Here is a 19,667-nt window from a genome sequence, read left to right as displayed (position 1 = left end):
AAAAGGAAGCTCTAATTTTAAATGGAAAGAAAAACAATCTTTGATAGTGGTCATCAGATTATCATTTGGTTTCCTTTTAGGACTTTATTCTGCAGGACAGGTCTTTTCTAATGTGGGTTGTTTCAAGAAGCTCAATTTTGACACAGACAGTTCTCCATGGTGACATTTAGTAGGTATGTTGGTTGTGCCAAATATCACAGTGGACTGTCAACCCAAAATGCATACTTTCTCTTATTTATTTCACTAAAGAGTACCTGCATTTTTTACTTTTTTTGTTTTAGCACTTTGTGCATTTCTTCAAATTTCCTATTACTTTTTCTTTCCTTCTTCTTATGCCTCCTTATACCTAATGACCAGGTAAAACAACAATCTTTCCCAGCTTTCTTATCAATGAGATGAAGGGCAATAGGGAATCTGGTTCAGTTGGGAGGCAGGAACTTTTTTGTTCCATTTCTCTTTCCTATTTCTTGAAACTCAGAAGTGATGGAGGGAACTCAAGCAATTACCTTGTGACCATGAGATAGCTTAAAGATGGTAGCCACATAAGAAGGATGGCCAAGCAGAAAGATGGAAGATGCTTAATTCACTGATGATGGTGAGCCCTCCAAACTAAGTTTAGACTGCCACCTCCACACTTATTTGTCCTTAAAAAAGGTAAATTTTGTGTAAGATACCTTTAATTCAGGTCTTTGTTACTAGCAGCCATACCAAATAAAAATTAATCACAATTCCAACTGCTATCTAAGCTCCTCCTCATCTTATTAATGAAGAGCTTACTTCTTGCTAGTGGAGAAGAGAGAAGACTTCATATACACAGCCCATCTCCTCTGGTAGATTTTTGACTAGGATTCAATTTCTAGTTCATATTGAAATTTTACAAGCCTTCATTTCCACCTCAGTAATACAGGGAGTAATGTCTGCCTTGCATTACTATTAAGTCTTGGTAAAAAGCACAGTGACATATAAAAATAATATCATTATTGATAATAATTATAATTTTGCCTATTTTTCATTATTTTCAGAAATAGTCTCCAGAGGCTTCATTTTTTTCCTACACTGAAGCAGCTAGTGCCCACTGCCACTCCATCCACAACTACTCACCCTTTCTACCCAACATAATATTGGCAACTAATGGTCACAGAGAAGACTGAGTTGTTTTTGTTTGAAACAGTAGAGTTCGATGATGATTACTAAAGGATATTAGTAATTAGTCCCTTATTCCATTGCAATGCCAATATACATTTTAAAAAGTATATGTACACTGCTGCATAGTCTAATTCTTAGGTATAAAGACCTATTCCTATAACACTTCACATGCAGATAAATAATTTCTTGAAGGAGGGTATTTTACATTTTTTTTCATTTGTTTCTATTATTCAGTGAGTCCTCATAGACATCTCTCATAGATATTTAGTTTAAGGAAGACTGCTGACACCAAGGAAGTTAATTAGTAAGCCGAACTAACAGTCTGTGAAAAGAGTCATTAAATACCAGTCTAACTGACCCGTATCCCAAGAAAAACAAACCCGTCTATCGATGTCACAGAAAGACAGCCAGGCAGAAGGCTTGCTTCGTTCTATACTTCGTCCTTCTCTGGGCTGTCAGGGACTTGTGCAGGCCACCCCTGAGTATGCTCAAACCCAGGATGCATTTGAAAATGGATGGTCTGGAGTCAAAGGGAACTAACCAGAAATTATACCTACAGTTTTGATCATAATGAGTACAGTAATGATTATAATAAGCATTTTAGGAAGCAATAAAGTAAAATTAAAAAAGAAAGAAAAAAAGTGCTTACTGAGCAAAGGTTTTGTCTACGAGGTCCACGTTGTTGATTTTTACAATACATTCATTTTCGTGAAACAGTCCCTCCCGTTTGGACCTGCTGTTTTCTTCAATGCCACGAATGAAGAGTCCTAGAATCCTGAATGCAACATTTAAATGGAAGAGAATGACTGAATAATAATATGCAAGTTGTTTCTCCACTTGCAGCTGTTCAGAAATGAGTACTAACTCCTCCTTATGAAAGAAATCATGGTTTACATCCAGGCAACTGTTTGTTATTTAAAATCTTTAGTAAAACACAAAACAAAATCAGAAAAACACACCTACCCTCACAACTCGCTAAAAGAAGAAACTATCCTCCTAAGACAAATATACATAAACACCAACCCAGAGCACATTGATCAATAGCTCCATTCCTCATGCTTTTACTAAACTTAGAAAAGGCTACTGTTGCTTAGTGGAGCTGAGGACACACGGGATTCGTGGTTTAGAGAGGGCATCACAGAAGGGCTGACTGTAATAAGTAAGTTTGAGTTGGTGTCAAGGGAGCACTTGACATTTGATAACAGGAGAGGATTAGGTTTCACAATAGTTTTTTTGCAATCTTCCTGCCTCTTTTAATAATATGCATTCTAAGAAGAAAACATTTAGCACAGGCCACATTATTCAATTTAGAAAGAAGTTTGGTCCCATATGTTCAAGTCACTGAATTAAGTGTGTGTTGAGTGTTCTCTACGCACTTGGGATGGAGGGATATGAAACAGGGCTATAGGACCAGGATGACAGCTCAGTACCAGCCTGGAGTACAGGGGAAACTAAAAAAGAAAGAAATCTGGGGCTATCAATAGGCTGAGTTTTCATGGAAGAATTTGGGAAGAAAGTAGGATATAAACTGGATCAGGAGAATGAATGGGATTTGGATCGGAGGAGACAGAGAACACATGGAGACGGGGTTGACTGGGTGTGTCTGTTTAAGTGGAGCAGGGTGGGAGCTCATGCTGGATGGGGAGGCCAGTGCCACGTGGAGGGGCCTTGAATGCTAGCTGATGGACTTATCTGATGAGGCTGGAGTAGTCCACACTCCTGACACAGTGGCCAGATGAAAGCAGGAGTTTGGAGGGAGTTGTCTAAAATTTCAACCAGGAAGAATCTGCATGCAGAGAGGATTCCCCATGCCTACTGGTGCCTCGCAACTGTGGCTTAAAATAGGAGGAAGGAGAAGGGAGTTGGAGAAAAAGAACAGGAGAAAAGAAAACTACAGCAATAACAAGAAAGAATTCTGTGTGTATATGTGTGTACTTGGATGTACCTATTACATACTGGTAGTATTTGAACTGAAAACTGAAAGAAACCAAACTTGTGTATTTTTTAGCCATTTCTCATGTGAGGGATTTCTCTGTTCCTTGTGGCATGTAAGGGTCCCAGGTTTCTCAGGATAAGACAGACAGATACATCCTCCATGAGGAGTCTGCTGCATGTAGAAAACCCCCAGCCTCTTCTTCCCTCCTCCTCCTGTCTTCCTACTTTGTCATACTCTTCCATACAGGTGTCTTACGTGCTATTACGTATTCCCTTTGCATTAAATCAAATCTAAATAAAACATGAGCACATTTTATGCGTGAATAGTCAGGTCCGCCATGGAAAAAGAGGAGTCTTTAATGAGAATGGAGGAGGAAACCATCTTCCTGTTTGGAGCTGCCACAGGGTGGGGCCTCTGCCTCCAGGAATTCAGTTCATCTGATGAGCCCGTGTCATCTCAAGAAGGCCAGAGGAGAGGCAAAAGCAGGGCTGTTTAGATTTCTACTGCATAACAGTTAAATGAACACTGTAGGCTGATACATGAGAGAGCAAATAGTCACGCCATCTCCTACTGAGGGGAAGGCTCTGGGTCACAAGCCAAGCATGCACTGACGCTTCATTTCCGAATTCTAGTAGGTTAGTGAACTAGTCATATTCTGTGTGGAGGAGAATAGGGGACAACACTACTATGTGATAAAGAATCTGGGATTTAAATTAATATTTGTAAGGTACTAATCCCACCTTAATCTTGTAACATAATATTAAGAATTGAACTATTTGACATGTCAAAGAAAAAAGGAAAGAAAGAAATAGAACAAAATAGTGTTTCTCTCCTAAATTAAACAACTCTCTATAATAGTTCACATTCTGGATTTTTGTTATGGTGGATTCACAATAACACGATCCATTAGGAGGCTCACATGTGGTTATAAACTAGTTTATGTAAGCGATATTTTTTTAACAAGCATTCAAGTCTTCCTTTAATTTAATTCAGTACATCATCAGTCATGTAATGTTGCTCCCTAGGATTTAATTTCACATTTTGGGAGATGAATTAATTCTTTCAGGCCACTGGGTTGCAATTTAGCTGGCATATTACAGCTGGAGTATGCTATGTGAACCTCACTCATCTAAATAACCTAACTTTCCATGAAAAATTTATTGACAGAATAAGCCCAACTGTAAAACCCATGTGTCAGAGGTAATTTTGGTAAAATGTAAAACTGACTGATTTTATTAGTTTGGTCCCTGGCAACGAACCACTCCTGCCTTCTTTATTCGATGGAAGGGGTGGATTCCCTCTAGTTTGATTTCATCCAGACCGGTATGAAAAGGCGCAGAAGAGAGGCTCTCTTTTCCCTCTTTGTCCCTGATGGGTGGGCTGTGGGGAGCTATCTCCTTTGGGACCAAGACTTTTTGAGACTTCAAAATTAATGCTGTGGAAGAGTTACAGGCTGAAATGAACAAACTAATTTGCATTAAGGAGCCCTGATAAAGGAGGCTGAAATCCACAGCCCAGCAGAATGAGAGGTGTAACAATTGCTTTTTGTGCTTCTAATAATCACGTAGGCACAAACCTACCCACTGCTTACCTCCTCCTTTCTCCCCACAGTATCACACCACCTTGGTTGCTCACCAGCTTAGACTTTTTACCTGAGCATATCTTCTCCTCACTTTATATGTCCCTCTTCATCCATTCCTTCCTTCTTCTGTTTCACATTTAGCTGTTTTTACTGTGAAGCAGGTATACTTTACTGACAGACAATTAGATTTCATGCTTTTAATTCTAAAATAAAACTATATATATATTATTTCTTTTTAAATGAAATCAAGTTGCTTTTTACTTGCAGGAACTCTAGGTGTTTTTTCTTTTGCTTTTTTTTTGTTTTTATTGTGCAAGCCAATTTTTCTCCATTTAAGCAGCATTCTGTATCCCAATGAATCCAATGAGGCCTTGTCTAATATAACAGTCCGTATGTTATACTCAGGGTGTTCTAACTTTGATTAGGGATATTATTCTACAACAGGTGTGGCTCCATTTTTGTAAAAGAAAAAAAAATAAAAAAGAAACTAAAGGCAAAGCCAATTACAGTAGTCTTAGTAAATAATTAAATGTAAATTCCAATTTAAAATAATGACACAAACCAATAAATGGAAGGAAATTAAGAACTAAGTTACTACTATGACCTTAACTCCCCCCACCCTCTGTGCTCACACAGGGTGACCATATGGCATGATGAAGTCAGACACTTGTCTGACACGCTCTATATGCAGTTGCTTCTAGACACATGGGTTGAGTTAAGTGTGCTGTTTCAGCCTGTACTCATTACTTCTTAACTTTTATTGGCTCATGTCTCCACTTCCATATTATTTTTTTATGTTTTTTAATTAAATTTCCTTTCTGTAATACTAGTGGATAGCAAAAAAAAAAAAAAAAAAAAAAAAATTATGCAATCATTTCACAAAGTTACTGAAAAGTTGACCGTGAACTTATAAAAGTTCATTTCTGAACCAGGCTGTTCTGTTTTAGACAAAACAGTAATAATCCTAATAATTTACACATCCATAGGTTGTGTGTTTTACAAGGAGTGTTCATATTTTTAATGCCATTTAATCCTCACAATCTTGATGTGAAGTAGGTATTCACAAGAGGCAAGTTTAGGGGACTTACTCAAGGTTATTCAAAAGAGAACACTGATATCCAAATCCAATTGCTTCAAGTCCAAGTCCAATATTCTTCTTCCTGTTCTACAACGCTTATGCTAGAAATCAGAACCAGGAAGGAGCAGGGAGCAAATCAATACACTGTAGTGCGTTTTCCTCATTTGAAGTGAGAGAAGGTGATTTCTAGTCTAGAGGGTCAAGTTGTTTTCCGAATGACTGAAATTGAAGTAGGGTGACTGTCATGTTGTATATTTCTTCATGGTTTGAAAATTGGGATGATCTTGTGTTCTATTCCAGCTTCATTAAGCTAAAGGGGCCTAGTAATTTAGCCATGCTGGTATTTCACAAAGCTCTATCAGTACACTTCTGCCAAAAGCCATTAGAATTTCTTGTGACAACTGGGTAAATACTTGCTCTGTCTATCAAAAACAACCTCAGCTTGTCCCGTGCCATAACCCATAACATTTATAAACACGCTTATTAACACATACAGGAAATGAGATAATAAGAGCCACTAGCTTTTCAGTTCATTTCTTTTTAGGGGACATTCATTCCAGCAAGAGCTTGGCATCAGATGTTATTTGCTAAAAAAGGTGATGACTTTGCAATTACAGGTGGCAGATGGCTACCTGCTGAAAATGATGCCAACCAAAATATCATGACTAAATCTGCTCTTGCCACTATACGGCAGACCAAATTGAATAAATATTCAGAGCCAGTAAATTAATACATATAACCTTTGGGGAAAGTTTTGTTCTAGAAAGAACAATGGAGTGAGGACAAGTCAGGATATTTGAATTTTATATGACTTTGAGGAAAATCAACTGACTTTTCTGGTCTTTGATCACTTAAACTAAAATCAGGTACTGTGCCTTTTTAATGATACATTTAAGAAAATAAATTTAACAAAATAATTTAAATCATGTCAAACAGGGAGAAACTGATTTTCTTTAAGTTTCTGACAGCCTTTGTCTGTATCAATCTAGTCCTCAAGGTAGCCATCTTCTAGAAAAATAATACAATATCTAATACTAGTTTCATAAGGTTGTTACAATGGTACTAACATTAACTCTCAGGCACACATTTTAATTCTCATCAGTAAAACAAGTTTTACATCCTTAGTGAGGAGTGAGTGATAGACATTCAGTTGTGTCTCTCTTTGCAACCCCATGGACTGTAGTCTGCCAGGCTCCTCTGTCCATGGAATTCTTCAGGCAAGAATAATGGAGTGGGTTGCTATTTCCTTCTCCATACATCCAGTTAAGAAGACATGAATTTCAAGAAATGGTGACACAATAATATTACCACTTACTAAATTTCAAAAGGATGTGTCAAATTATTTTTGATTGATTATATTATATTTTAGAACAAAATAAACAGAATAAAGGCATTTTGCTACTTAGCTAAATCAGAATATATTGAATTTCTGATATATACTTATAATATTAAAATATTTATTATTAGACACTCCATAAACATGAAGAAGATCAAGAAATGTCAATTTGGAATTGTTATATTTCTTTTAAGTGCATTTTGAACATTAAAAAATTCAGTTTGTCTAACCACATGTTAAAGTCTTTCCATGATTTCTGTTTATATGTGTTACTGATAAGAATACTTTAAGAAAGTACTTCTTACTTAATTGTAAATACAGAAAACATGATTTCTTTTCCATTGTATCCTAGAAGTAAGCAATATTATTTTGTTTCTAACAAATAAGTGGCCAATGTACGAGGTGTCCATCTAAACAACAGAGACATACACTTAATCCTCTTCTAAAAAATGTTTGGGAAAATGAGCTCAAGTCAAGTTTTTCATTAGCATGAGCTTCTGATATAAGGAAAACATCTTACCTTCCACTCAGAGATGAAAAGAAAGGCACTACATGTATTCCCAAGGGGCCTCCTTCCCCGGAAATCTCCACTGTTCTTGTCATATCACTGGGACAGACAAAAAGAAAAAGAAAGTACAAATGAGTCTTTGCTAAAACAAAAACAAAACAGCAGATGTGGCATATTAAAAAGAAAACCAAAAAAACTTCAGATTTTAACAACTACTGTAAATTTAACAGCAGAGATGAAATCAAAGGAGTACGTGATTTGCTGGAATGTTCAGAAGATCCAGGAAATAAAATGCTTAAAAGGCTATCTGATTTCTTATTTTTTCTCCTAGAAGAGGAACAAATGGAAATGACTACCTACAAAAATAACTTCCTACTTAACTTAATCTGCATAAATCAACATATTTAAAAAGATGTACGCAAAAATGAAATTTCTCCCTATTGAGACACACTTGAAAATTACTGTATAGAGGATAAAATACATGGAATCAAGCATATCTATGCCTAAATATAAAGTATGGCTTTTCCTACAGAACAGAGGGAAAATGAAATAAAATATGTATTTATTAGAAAAAGCACAAAATTACATTTTAAACAACTGTGAAGCCACAGTTGGTAATACATATTGGCATGTGCAAAGCATTATAAATCAAAACTTGAACTAGCCTTTCAAGAAGGCATCAGTTGTATTCAATAGAACAATTCCAAATTTTCACCTCCTACTTTTTTTTTTTAGAGGTATAAAAAGAAGTTGCAAAGCCTGGAGAAAATGTATTACAGAAAGAAATAGAAAGCCTGACCTGCCTAACCTACTACAGATTAAGGAAAGGATGAGCCAGAAACATTAATAGACAGTGTATATGACTGAAATATACAAGGCATTGTGAGCTTTTGAGTAATAGAAAGTGGAACTAACAAGTGTTTATAAAGATGAAAAATAATAACCGTGAACAATTATTGGCTCCTGTAATCCCAGAGAGAGAAAATAAAATTGCCAGAGGAAAACGATACAGTTGAAGCAAACATCCCCATTATGGAAATTGTGAGCAGGTCTCTATTGTTTCCTATTTCCATGAAAATGACCTGAAACTAGATGTCAAATTAAGAGCTACAGCTGCTACAAATACTTTTCTGCTCCAAACTGAAAATGGGGAAATTTCGGCTCCTTGCTGGAAAGTTGAGAACAGCATTAAGAACGCAAAGTGCCTGATGAATTCACTCTGCATGAAGTACTCCCTAAATTATCAGCAATCTAAAATAAATACATTAAATATATTCTCATCAGTGGATTAGGCTTATTTTTCATGTGTTTTCATTGCAAACCTATTATCATTAAAAACTGCAAAAAAGAGCCTGTTAGCTTCCAACATTTATGGAATATGATGGAATTTCAAAATTGATAATAAATTTCAAATGAGTTTTGCTCAGATATTGCTGATATATTTAAAATTTGTTCAGTCAAGCAGGTTATAACAGAACCCTAGAATAAAAGTTAGGAAAAAAATAAATCTTAGAGTGCTAGTATCATGGAATAAAATATATTCACTATACTTCCTGTGTGAGCATAGACACTATATGAATATATGCATATGAAATACTATTGAATATATATAGGTAAGCATTATAGGTCCAGAATATAAAATGTCTTGTGGGAAGAGAAGGCTCTGTACCTTTCAATGGACCATAAAGAAATAACTTTTATATAATAACAGATTTATAGTGCATTTTTAGGTATGTGAGGAACACTAAACCCAAAGCATTCACATTCTAGGGTTACTATGATGTTGCAAAGACTTTTAAAAACAGACTAAAACCTTGTTTAACCATTGAAACTTTATTATCTCTATCTTTTATATTTTTACAGTTTTGTACTTAGAGCATAATACAAATCTTAATAAATGCATTAAATATTCACATGCTGATAGATAGCATCATATGTTTTATACAGAGGGTTTGGGAATATAAATGTTTAGTCTAGACAAGATTTCAGCTTAAAAAAATTAGGATGGCTTTATGGATTTTTTTTTCTAGTTTGCAAGTATTTCTTAAGCCCACTTATAACCTCTCCTGTAAGAGATAACAAATTCTATGTATCAGACTGATACCTACTCTTTAGTAATCATCAACCTTGTATTTTTACATTCACTTAAAAGCAAATCCTATAATTTGTTAAAGTAATCAATCTTATTTCAAAACCCTAAAACTTTTTTTGGGGATGCAGTACTAAGGTTCATTTCAACTTTGTAAGATTCTCTTTTTCAATATTTCAGAATAAACATTTATGTTCTCTTTATATGTGACAGTCACAATTATTTTGGCTGGCATAATATTTAATACATGTTAAATTACTGTCACAAAAATATTACTATCCCCAAAAAAGGAGCATAAAAGACTTTCAATTTTGTTGGCTGTAATATGTAGATACTTAGAGAATTAGATCTATTAGTGCTATAGACAACCATTACAAGTTTTACAGACTGTCTTTTACCAGATCTTTATAAATTGCTGTCCATTATTTGCGTCAAGATGGTAAGGAAAGCCATATGAAAAAAGGACACATCATAGACAAGTCTATGTTTTAAGTTTATTTTAAAAGGGGAAAAATAAAATCACTCGGTGTTATTTATACTCGGTGGTGTTCTATGGAAATCTCTGTATAAAGACCCTCATGGAAGATAAACAAAGCAAGGAGGGCTAGACGCAGTTACCTGAATACACATCTCATAAAATGAGATTTTACTAAGATGTGAAAATACGCTATTAAAGTTATTTGTTAAAGAATAGAGTTCAAGGACCAGTGAGCAGGGTATATACACATTTACTTATGTTTCGGAGGTGGACTGAAAATGGAAAATGTAGAGAATGAGGTGAGAAGGCTATTTGAGCAGTGGAAAGAAAAAAGAGATTGGCAGGACTTATGACAAAGAGACGAAAAATGAACCCTAGGGCAAAGGAAACAAAAATATTTCAGTTACAAAAAGAAAAGTTGGAAACGTTCACTAAACTCAATAGCTAACTCTGTAAACTTTCTAAGATCTACCAACACAAATGCAGATAGTCACCAAGCATTAGGTCAAATAGTGTTAAGCAAGTTACATGTTCTAAGGTCTGACTGACCAAACTGATTCGAATAGTTACTGGAACCAGTGGCTACCTAGTGCTTCCCTGATAGCTCAGTTGGTAAAGAATCCTCCTGCAATGCTGGAAACCTGGGTTCGATCCCTGGGTCGGGAAGATCCCCTGGAGAAGGGAAAGGCTACCCACGCCAGTATTCTGGCCTGGAGAATTCCATGGACAGTGCATGGGGCTGCAAAGAGTCGGACATGACTGAGCGACTTTCACTTTCATGAGCGAAAGTACAGAATCAGTGGCTTAAAATGAGTTTGTTTTGAATGGCTATGGCAAGAATTAGATAGAAAGTGCTTCATTTGGTTCCTTCCAGAAGAAAGGCATGAAGCCTGAGAAAGAGAATACAACAGGGGCTGCAGATGAATGGCTGTAAGTCTAACTTCTCCACAGAAGACAAATGGACAGGGTCTTTAAGATTAGTCAATCCAGTGATCAGCCACTAGTTTAAAGTAAGGAAGAGACAGAACTGAGGGCAGGAAGAGGGAGATGCTTTGTTTTGGAAGGAAATATTAACTGATGAAATTACAGAGAAAGTGCATCCTTTTGGTGGCTTTGAGGCAGGTGTCTGAGTAAACCATTTAAACTAAGTACCAAAGTATGTTTCCTCATTTGAACAATGGAATTAAGATAAGTTTCTAATAGAGTTGTTGGCATTAAAGAAACAAAGAGAGAACATTATACAAATACATCATAAAGAATTCTCCCCTACAATTTAATCTCTAGGCTTCCTGCTGCAGTCACCTGCCCACCCCCTGCTTCCTGACCCCACCCTTAGTTTCACATTTCTTCTCATCCTCCCTCCATTCAAGAGTCTTTAATGGAGTTTGCACTCACTCTACTTTCTGAACTTGGCGACTTTTCCTACACTGGTGCTCACAACGTGAGTTTCCTAGTCTTGGTTAGGCAAAGTGAAATAAAACACCCAGGAATCAGAGAAGGCACACACAACATGTAACACTAGAGTCAAAGGATTTGGAGACAAGAGTGGTGGGTGTAGACTGGGTCCCTAGAAGTTAATTGCTATGAACTACAATTCCTTAGCCTGCTAAAAGTGATAATAAAACTCATACAAAAAGTCCGTTGGGATAATCAAATACATATTTTAATTAAATATTATTATTTTTTAAACCCTGTACTCCATTCCTCTGAATCCCTTGTATCTAGAGAAAGCTTAGCTAATTTTTTCATGCAGCCATAAACCAAACAATTGTTCACTTTATAAATACTTAGTAGGGACTTTAGTAAACTTTCCAAAAAGCTAACATGTAAAGAAAAATGAAATTAAAGGCAAACAGAATAAGACTATTGCATTCATTATGCCTACCTCCAAAAATAATCTTATCAAGCATCTAAAAAGACAGGGCCCTAGAGATTTTCTAAATCAAGTTTTTAATATTGTGCAACTCATTAATCAAAGAAACACAATCTAAATAAAGAATAACTGTCATATGGCCATAAATTATCAGCTTGAGGAAAATCTACACAGTAAAGCAGTGGGATAAATGATGATCACACATTTTTTTTTCTTACATTAATTCCAGGTAACATGCTTGGCATTTATAACTAACTGGATTGAATGAAAGAAGTATGTTGACTAAATGAATGAATGAATGACCACCAATCTCAGAAGCATCACTTTCCAGTGTTAAAGTCAACAATCTATTAGACATGAAATTATTCATGCAAAATTTGAAGCAACTTTAAAAATGATGATGACAATGATGAAAATAGAGATGATGATGCTATTGAAATTGGTAACAACAACAGGGCTTACTCTGCCTCAGGCACTGTTCATAGCACTTTATATCTACTAACTAACTTTGTCTTTAGGTGACAGTTTAGTTAACAGTTAACTCTGAAGGAAGGTTTTAGTATTATTTCCATTTTACATAACAGAAACTAAGGCAAAGATTGATGAACAACTTGCCTAAGCTCCTAGAATAAGCTGCAGAGCTGGAATTTGAACCCAGGCGGTTGCTAGGAATGAACTAAAAATTATCACAGAGCAAAGCAAGTGCCCATAACCACGAGAACAACGGACTTTGTATAAAAATTACTTACATTAAAAACATAAAAATCTGGGTTGATAGGCTAGGTTCATTTTATATACATAGAGTAAATAGTGCAAGATTGTTAAAATACAGTGCAAAGTAGTATTCAAAGAGCTAATGTCAAAGTAGAACACCACACCACAATGAACTCTGAAATGTTCACTTTAAGCTGTAGCTCAAAGAGAAGAAAAAAACAATTAAGAAATCTAGGTTGCAGAAAAAAGTTGGAAGGATTGAGGCTCATTTGTACATGTTTGTCAGGATTTTCTCATGTAAAAAAGAGAAGTAATTTAGCAGTTAATTTTAGATTTAGGTTTCACTCAAGTATTCTTATCTTGATCTTTTCTGTAAAACAAAAACAACTATAAATTAAAAAAAACATTCAACTGAAATAAAATATTCTTATTCACGTAAATAGAATACCTCAATGCATCCATAGTTTTTGGTGATGTCAGTAGTTCTGTCTGCATACCATTCATAACTTCTCCATCTTCTAATTCCTCTGTGGAATTCTGTAGTGAAACAAACCATAAGCATGTGGATGCTATGCACATAGAACTGAAAATTTGAATAAAAAGTCTCAACGGGAGAGTATAAATGGTTTTATTCTGGATATATACAGTGCACTCCAATTTGTTTGAAGGCTGGAAAAAGGTGTTAATCTTTTCAGTGTTTTCAATGTTCTTTTCCCTTCCGTTTGGTTTCTGTAATACTCACATGGACCATTTACACAAGGCAGTATGTTAAGAGCTTTGGAATACATCATTTAGCTTCCTGCTACTCAACCATAAGCACTGGGGACTGAGTGTTTTAAATCAGCAAGGAAAAGGGGTACCAAAGGGAAGGTGCTACTGACAGGGGGTGATGTATTAGCTTTAATGTAATGTACTTGCTTGCACCCTCCTCAGTGACACAAAATATAAAGAAAGCAAAATCCATGAAAAAAAAATTTGCCTGGCAAGGTCACTTCTATCAAAAGTGTAGCAGGAAAAGTGCAGGATAAGAAATCTGGAGTTCTCACTTGTCTTAAGACTTTCATTCTGAGGATGCTCTTCAGCACAGAGAAACTAAAATTTACCATTTTACTTCTAAAATGGTAAACAGTCTTCTACTACAGAGAAGAAAGAGAGTGAGAGAGGTCCTGCACTCCAGGACGGTGGCAAAATTGAATTGGATGTTACAGAGAGGAGAGAATAGATTCTAGAAAGCAAGCCCACTTTAGAGTTTCATTTAAGTAAGACATTAGTTCTCTGTTACGCTTTGGAACTGAACTCTAACAAGAGTAATTTTGCAGACACACTGCTCTTCAGAATCCCAGCCACAGACAGCACATGTTAAGGACTTGAGTTTTAATGAACAATCACATGGAGCGTTCATGGGTCTAAAGATGCAATTTCAATTAAAAAAAACACAAGGGATGAGTTAAAAGGTTGGACATAAAGGAATAAGGATAACATTTGGAAGAAAACAAGACATGGAGGCACAAATCAAGCAGTTTGTCACTATGAATTGATTTTTCTAAAAATGTATTTCATTTTTAGATTGAAAACCAACATCTCAAACTTAGGGGTTGAGAGTTTTGTGAAGGATTTGATCTGCACTAAATTTTTAAACATTTATTTGGTTTCTCCTCTTCATTAAGAAAGGAAAAAAATCCAAATAGTTAAAGGACACATTTTAGTTGAAGGTACCAAATCTTAAAAGATGAACGGTTTCGAAAGTTTTCAAACCTTCACCTTATTATGAAATGCTTGATATATGTTTACATTGAAACGACACTGGATTGGGGAGGTTACGAAACACTTGAGTAGAATATATTTAATAAAATATATCATATCATCATTTGATATGACTAGAGCCCATATCAAAACATTTGATGACTGCATTTATGTCAATACCATTAACTTTCTCATCTGTCACAAGAGGGAGCTCTATAAAGGTGGAGGCTGTATCTAGTGCTCTCTATATTAAGCACACAATACACAGGATTCATTTAGTGAATGTTAATGAATAAATAAGCTGAATGACATTGTATTAGTTTCCTAATGATCTGCAATAAGTTCAAAATTCAGTTCACTTCAGTTCAGTTGCTCAGTCATGTCTGACTCTTTGCGACTCCATCGACTGCAGTACGCTAGGCTTCCCTGTCTATCACCAAATCCCAGAGCTGACTCAAACTCATGTCCATTGAGTTAGTGATGCCATCCAACCATCTCATCCTCTGATTCAGGACTGATTTCCTTTAATTGACTTTAATTTAATTTCCTTTAATTGATATCCTTCAATTGACTGGTTGGATCTCCTTGGAGTCCAAGGGACTTTCAAGAGTCTTCTCCAGCACCACAGTTCAAAAGCATCAATTCTTCAGCGCTCAGCTTTCTTTATGGTCCAACTCTCACATCAACACATGACTACTGGAAAAACCATAGACATATCTTTGACTAGACATACCTTTGTTGGCAAAGTAATGTCTCTGCTTTTTAATATACTGTCTAGGTTTGTCATAGCTTTTCTTCCAAGGAGTAAGTGTCCTTTAATTTCATGGCTGTATTCACCATCTGCAGTGATTTTGGTGCCTAAAAAAGTAAAAAGTCTCTCACTGTTTCCGCTGTTTCCCCATCTATTGGCTGTGAAATGATGGGACTGGATGCCATGATCTTCGTTTTCTGAATGATGAGATTTAAGCTTACGTTTTAATAGCAAGAAGAGATAAGAAAGCCTTCCTCAGCGATCAATGCAAAGAAATAGAGGAAAAGAACAGAATGGGAAAGACTAGAGATCTCTTCAAGAAAATTAGAGATAACAAGGGAACATTTCATGCAAAGATGGGCTCGATAAAGGACAGAAATGGTATGGACATAACAGAAGCAGAAGATATTAAGAAGAGGTGGCAAGAATACACAGAAGAACTGTACAAAAAAGATCTTCATGACCCAGATAATCATGATGATGTGATCACTAATCTAGACCCAGACATCTTGGAAAGTGAAGTCAAGTGGGCCTTAGAAAGCATCACTATGAACAAAGCTAGTGGAGGTGATGGAATTCCAGTGGAGCTGTTTCAAATCCTGAAAGATGATGCTGTCAAAGTGCTGCACTCAATATGCCAGCAAGTGGGGAAAACTCAGCAGTGGCCACAGGACTGGAAAACATCAGTTTTCATTCCAATTCCAAAGAAAGGCAATGCAACGAATGCTCAAACTACCACACAATTGCACTCATCTCACATGCTAGTAAAATAATGCTCAAAATTCTCCTAGCCAGGGTTCAGCAATACGTGAACTGTGAACTCCCTGATGTTCAAGCTGGTTTTAGAAAAGGCAGAGGAATCAGAGATCAAATTGCCAACATCCGCTGGATCATGGAAAAAGCAAGAGAGTTCGAGAAAAACCTCTATTTCTGCTTTATTGACTATGCCAGCAGCTTTGACTGTGTGGCTCACAATAAACTGTGGAAAATTCTGAAAGAGATGGGAATACCAGACCACCTAACCTGCCTCTTGAGAAATCTGTATGCAGGTCAGGAAGCAACAGTTAGAACTGGACATGGAACAACAGACTGGTTCCAAATAGGAAAAGGAGTACGTCAAGGCTGTATATTGTCACCCTACTTATTTAACTTCTATGCAGAGTACATCATGAGAAACGCTGGACTGGAAGAAACACAAGCTGGAATCAAGATTATTGGGAGAAATATCAATAACCTCAGATATGCAGATGACACCACCCTTATGGCAGAAAGTGAAGAGGAACTAAAAAGCCTCTTGATGAAAGTGAAAGAGGAGAGTGAAAAAGTTGGCTTAAAGCTCAACATTCAGAAAACGAAGATCATGGCATCTGGTCCCATCACTTCATGGGAAATAGATGGGGAAACAGTGGAAACACTGCAGATGGTGATTGCAGCCATGAAATTAAAAGACGCTTACTCCTTGGAAGAAAAGTTATGACCAACCTAGATAGTATATTCAAAAGCAGAGACATTACTTTACCAACTAAGGTCTGCCTACTCAAGGCTATGGTATTTCCTGTGGTCCAGTATGGATGTGAGAGTTGGACTGTGAAGAAGGCTGAGAGCCAAAGAATTGATGCTTTTGAACTGTGGTGTTGGAGAAGACTCTTGAGGGTCCCTTGGACTGCAAGGAGATCCAACCAGTCCATTCTGGAGGAGATCAACCCTGGGATTTGTTTGGAAGGAATGATGCTAAAGCTGAAGCTCCAATACTTTGGACACCTCATGCGAAGAGTTGACTCAGTGGAAAAGACTCTGATGCTGGGAGGGATTGGGGGCAGGAGGAGAAGGGGACGACCCAGGATGAGATGGCTGGATGGCATCACGGACTCGATGGACGTGAGTCTGAGTGAACTCCAGGAGATGGTGATGGACGGGAGGCCTGGCGTGCTGCGATTCATGGGGTCACAAAGTGTCGGACACAACTGAGCGACTGAACTGAACTGAACTTTCACTCTCCTATTTCACTTTCATCAAGAGGCTCTTTAGTTCTTCTTAGCATTCTACCAAAAGGGTGGTGTTATCTGTGTATCTCCCACAGTGTCTGTGAGAGACTTAGAATTAACTTGGCTGGGCAGTTCTGGGGTAGAATCTCTCATTGAGGTTGAATTTAGGTGTCAGCAGGGCTGCAATTACAGTCATCTAAAGACTTGACTTGGAGAAGGCAATGGCAACCCACTCCAGTACTCTTGCCTGGGAAATCCCATGGGTGAAGGAGCCTTGTAGGGTGCAGTCCATGCAGCTGCTAAGAGTCATACACAGCTGAGTGACTTCACTTTCACTTTTCACTTTCATGCATTGGAGAAGGGAATGGCAACCCACTCCAGTGTTCTTGCCTGGAGAATCCCAGGGACGGGGGAGCCTGGTGGGCTGCCATCTATGGGGTTGCACAGAGTTGGACACGACTGAAGTGACTTAGCAGCACCAGCAAAGGCTTGACTGGAGTTTTAAGAGCCAAGATAAAGAATCTGCCTGCCATGTGGGAGACCAGGGTTGGATCCCTAGGTTGGGAAGATCCCCTGGAGAAGGAAATGGCAACCCACTCCAGTATTCTTGCCTGGAGAATCCTATGGACCAAGGAGCATGTTAGGTTATAGTACATGGGGTCACGAAGAGTCAGAAACAACTAAGTGACTAACTCTTTCACTTTCACTTATTTTTTCTTAATAAAAGCTTTTTTAAGATATGATGTACATAACATTAAATTAACCCTTTAAAGTAGTACAATCCAGTCCTTTTAAACTTATTCACAGAGTTTTGCAACCATCGCCAATATCTAATTTTACAGTAATTTCAAAATTCCACAAAATAACCTCATACTCTTTAGCCAGAACAGCGCATCCTTTCTGCTTACCAGAGCCCATTGCAATCCTTAAGCTACTGTCTGTCACTAAGGATTTATCAGTTCTGTACAATTTTTTATAAACAGAATCATAAGATATGTGGCTTCTATCATTTAGCATGATGTCCTTAAAACCCTCCCATGTTGTGGCATGTATCAATATTTCATCCCCTTTTCTGGTTAAGTAATATTCCACTGTATGTATGTAGCACATTCTGTCTACCCCTTTATTACTCGATGAGCATTTGAGTTGCACTCATCTCTCATGCTAGCAAAGCAATGCTCAAAATTCTCCAAGCCAGTCTTCAACAGTATGTGAACCATGAACTTTCAGATGTTCAAGGTGGATTTAGAAAAGGCAGAGAAACAAGAGATCACATTGCCAACACCTGTCAGATCAAAAAAGCAAGAAAGTTCCAGAAAAACATATGCTTTATTGACTATGCCAAAGCCGTTGAGTGGATCACAACAAACTGTGGAAAATTCTTAAAGAGATGGGAATACCAGACCACCTGACCTACCTCCTGAGAAATCTGTACGTAGGTCAAGAAACAACATCTAGAACTGTACATGAATAACAGATTGGTTCCATATAGGGAAAGGAGTACATCAAGTCTGTATACTGTCACTCTACTTATTTAACTTATATGCAGAGTAAATCATGCAAAATTCTGGGTTGGATGAAGCACAAGCTGGAATCAAGATTGCTGGGAGAAATAGCAATAACTTCAGATATGCAGATGAAATCACCCTTATGGCAGAAAGCAAAGACGAACTAAAGAGACTCTTGATGATGGTGAAAGAGGAGACTGAAAAAGCTAGCTTAAAACTCAGCAGTCAGAAAACGAAGATCATGGTATCCAGTTCCATCACTTCAGAGCAAATAGATGAGGAAACAACAGAAACAGTGAGAGACTTCATTATTTTGGGCTCCAAAATCACTGTAGATGGTGACTCCAGCCATGAAGTTAAAAGACACTTGCTCCTTGGAAGAAAAGCTATGACCAACTTAGACAGCATATTAAAAAGTAGAGACATTACTTTGCCAACAAAGGTCCATATGGTCAAAGCTATGGTTCTTCCAGTAGTGAGAGCTGGACTATAAAGAAAGCTGAGGGCCGAAGAATTGATGCTTTTGGTGTTGGAGAAGACTCTTGAGAGTCCCTTGGACTTCAAGGAGATCAAACCAGCCCATCCCAAAGGAAATCAGTCCTGGATATTCATTGGAAGGACTGATGCTGAAGCTGAAGCTCCAGTACTTTGGCCACCTGATGCAAAGAACTGACTCATTGGAAAAGATGCTGATGCTGGGAAAGATTGAAGGCAGGAGAAGTAGGGGACAACAGAAGATGAGATGGTTGGATGGCATCACCAACTGGATAGACATGAGTTTGAGCAAGCTCTAGGAATTGGTGATGGACAGGGAAGCCTGGCATGCTGCAGTCCGTGGGGTGGCAAAGAGTCAGACACAACTGCACAATTGAACTGAATTGATTTCAGTTGTTTCCACACTTGCTTATGATTATGAATTATGTTGCTGTGACAATTTGAA

At 37.2% G+C, this 19,667-nt stretch overlaps 1 protein-coding gene across 1 annotated transcript in view; it reads right to left on the bottom strand.

Moving 5' to 3' along the window:
• Positions 1-19,667, bottom strand: part of PARD3B (par-3 family cell polarity regulator beta) — a 1,141,780-nt gene that overhangs the window by 522,433 nt on the left and 599,680 nt on the right. The window contains exons 5-7 of the mRNA XM_052664164.1: positions 13,189-13,277; positions 7,599-7,685; positions 1,796-1,921 (exon numbers count right to left, since the gene is read on the bottom strand). Coding sequence (XP_052520124.1) covers positions 1,796-1,921; positions 7,599-7,685; positions 13,189-13,277 — 302 coding nt within the window. The remainder of the gene's footprint in view (positions 1-1,795; positions 1,922-7,598; positions 7,686-13,188; positions 13,278-19,667) is intronic.

The sequence above is a fragment of the Budorcas taxicolor genome, chromosome 2 (assembly GCF_023091745.1).
Source record: "Budorcas taxicolor isolate Tak-1 chromosome 2, Takin1.1, whole genome shotgun sequence".
NCBI classification, from domain to species: domain Eukaryota; kingdom Metazoa; phylum Chordata; class Mammalia; order Artiodactyla; family Bovidae; genus Budorcas; species Budorcas taxicolor.
Note: the sequence above shows the minus strand (reverse complement) of the source record. Positions and strands in the feature narration are given on the sequence as shown.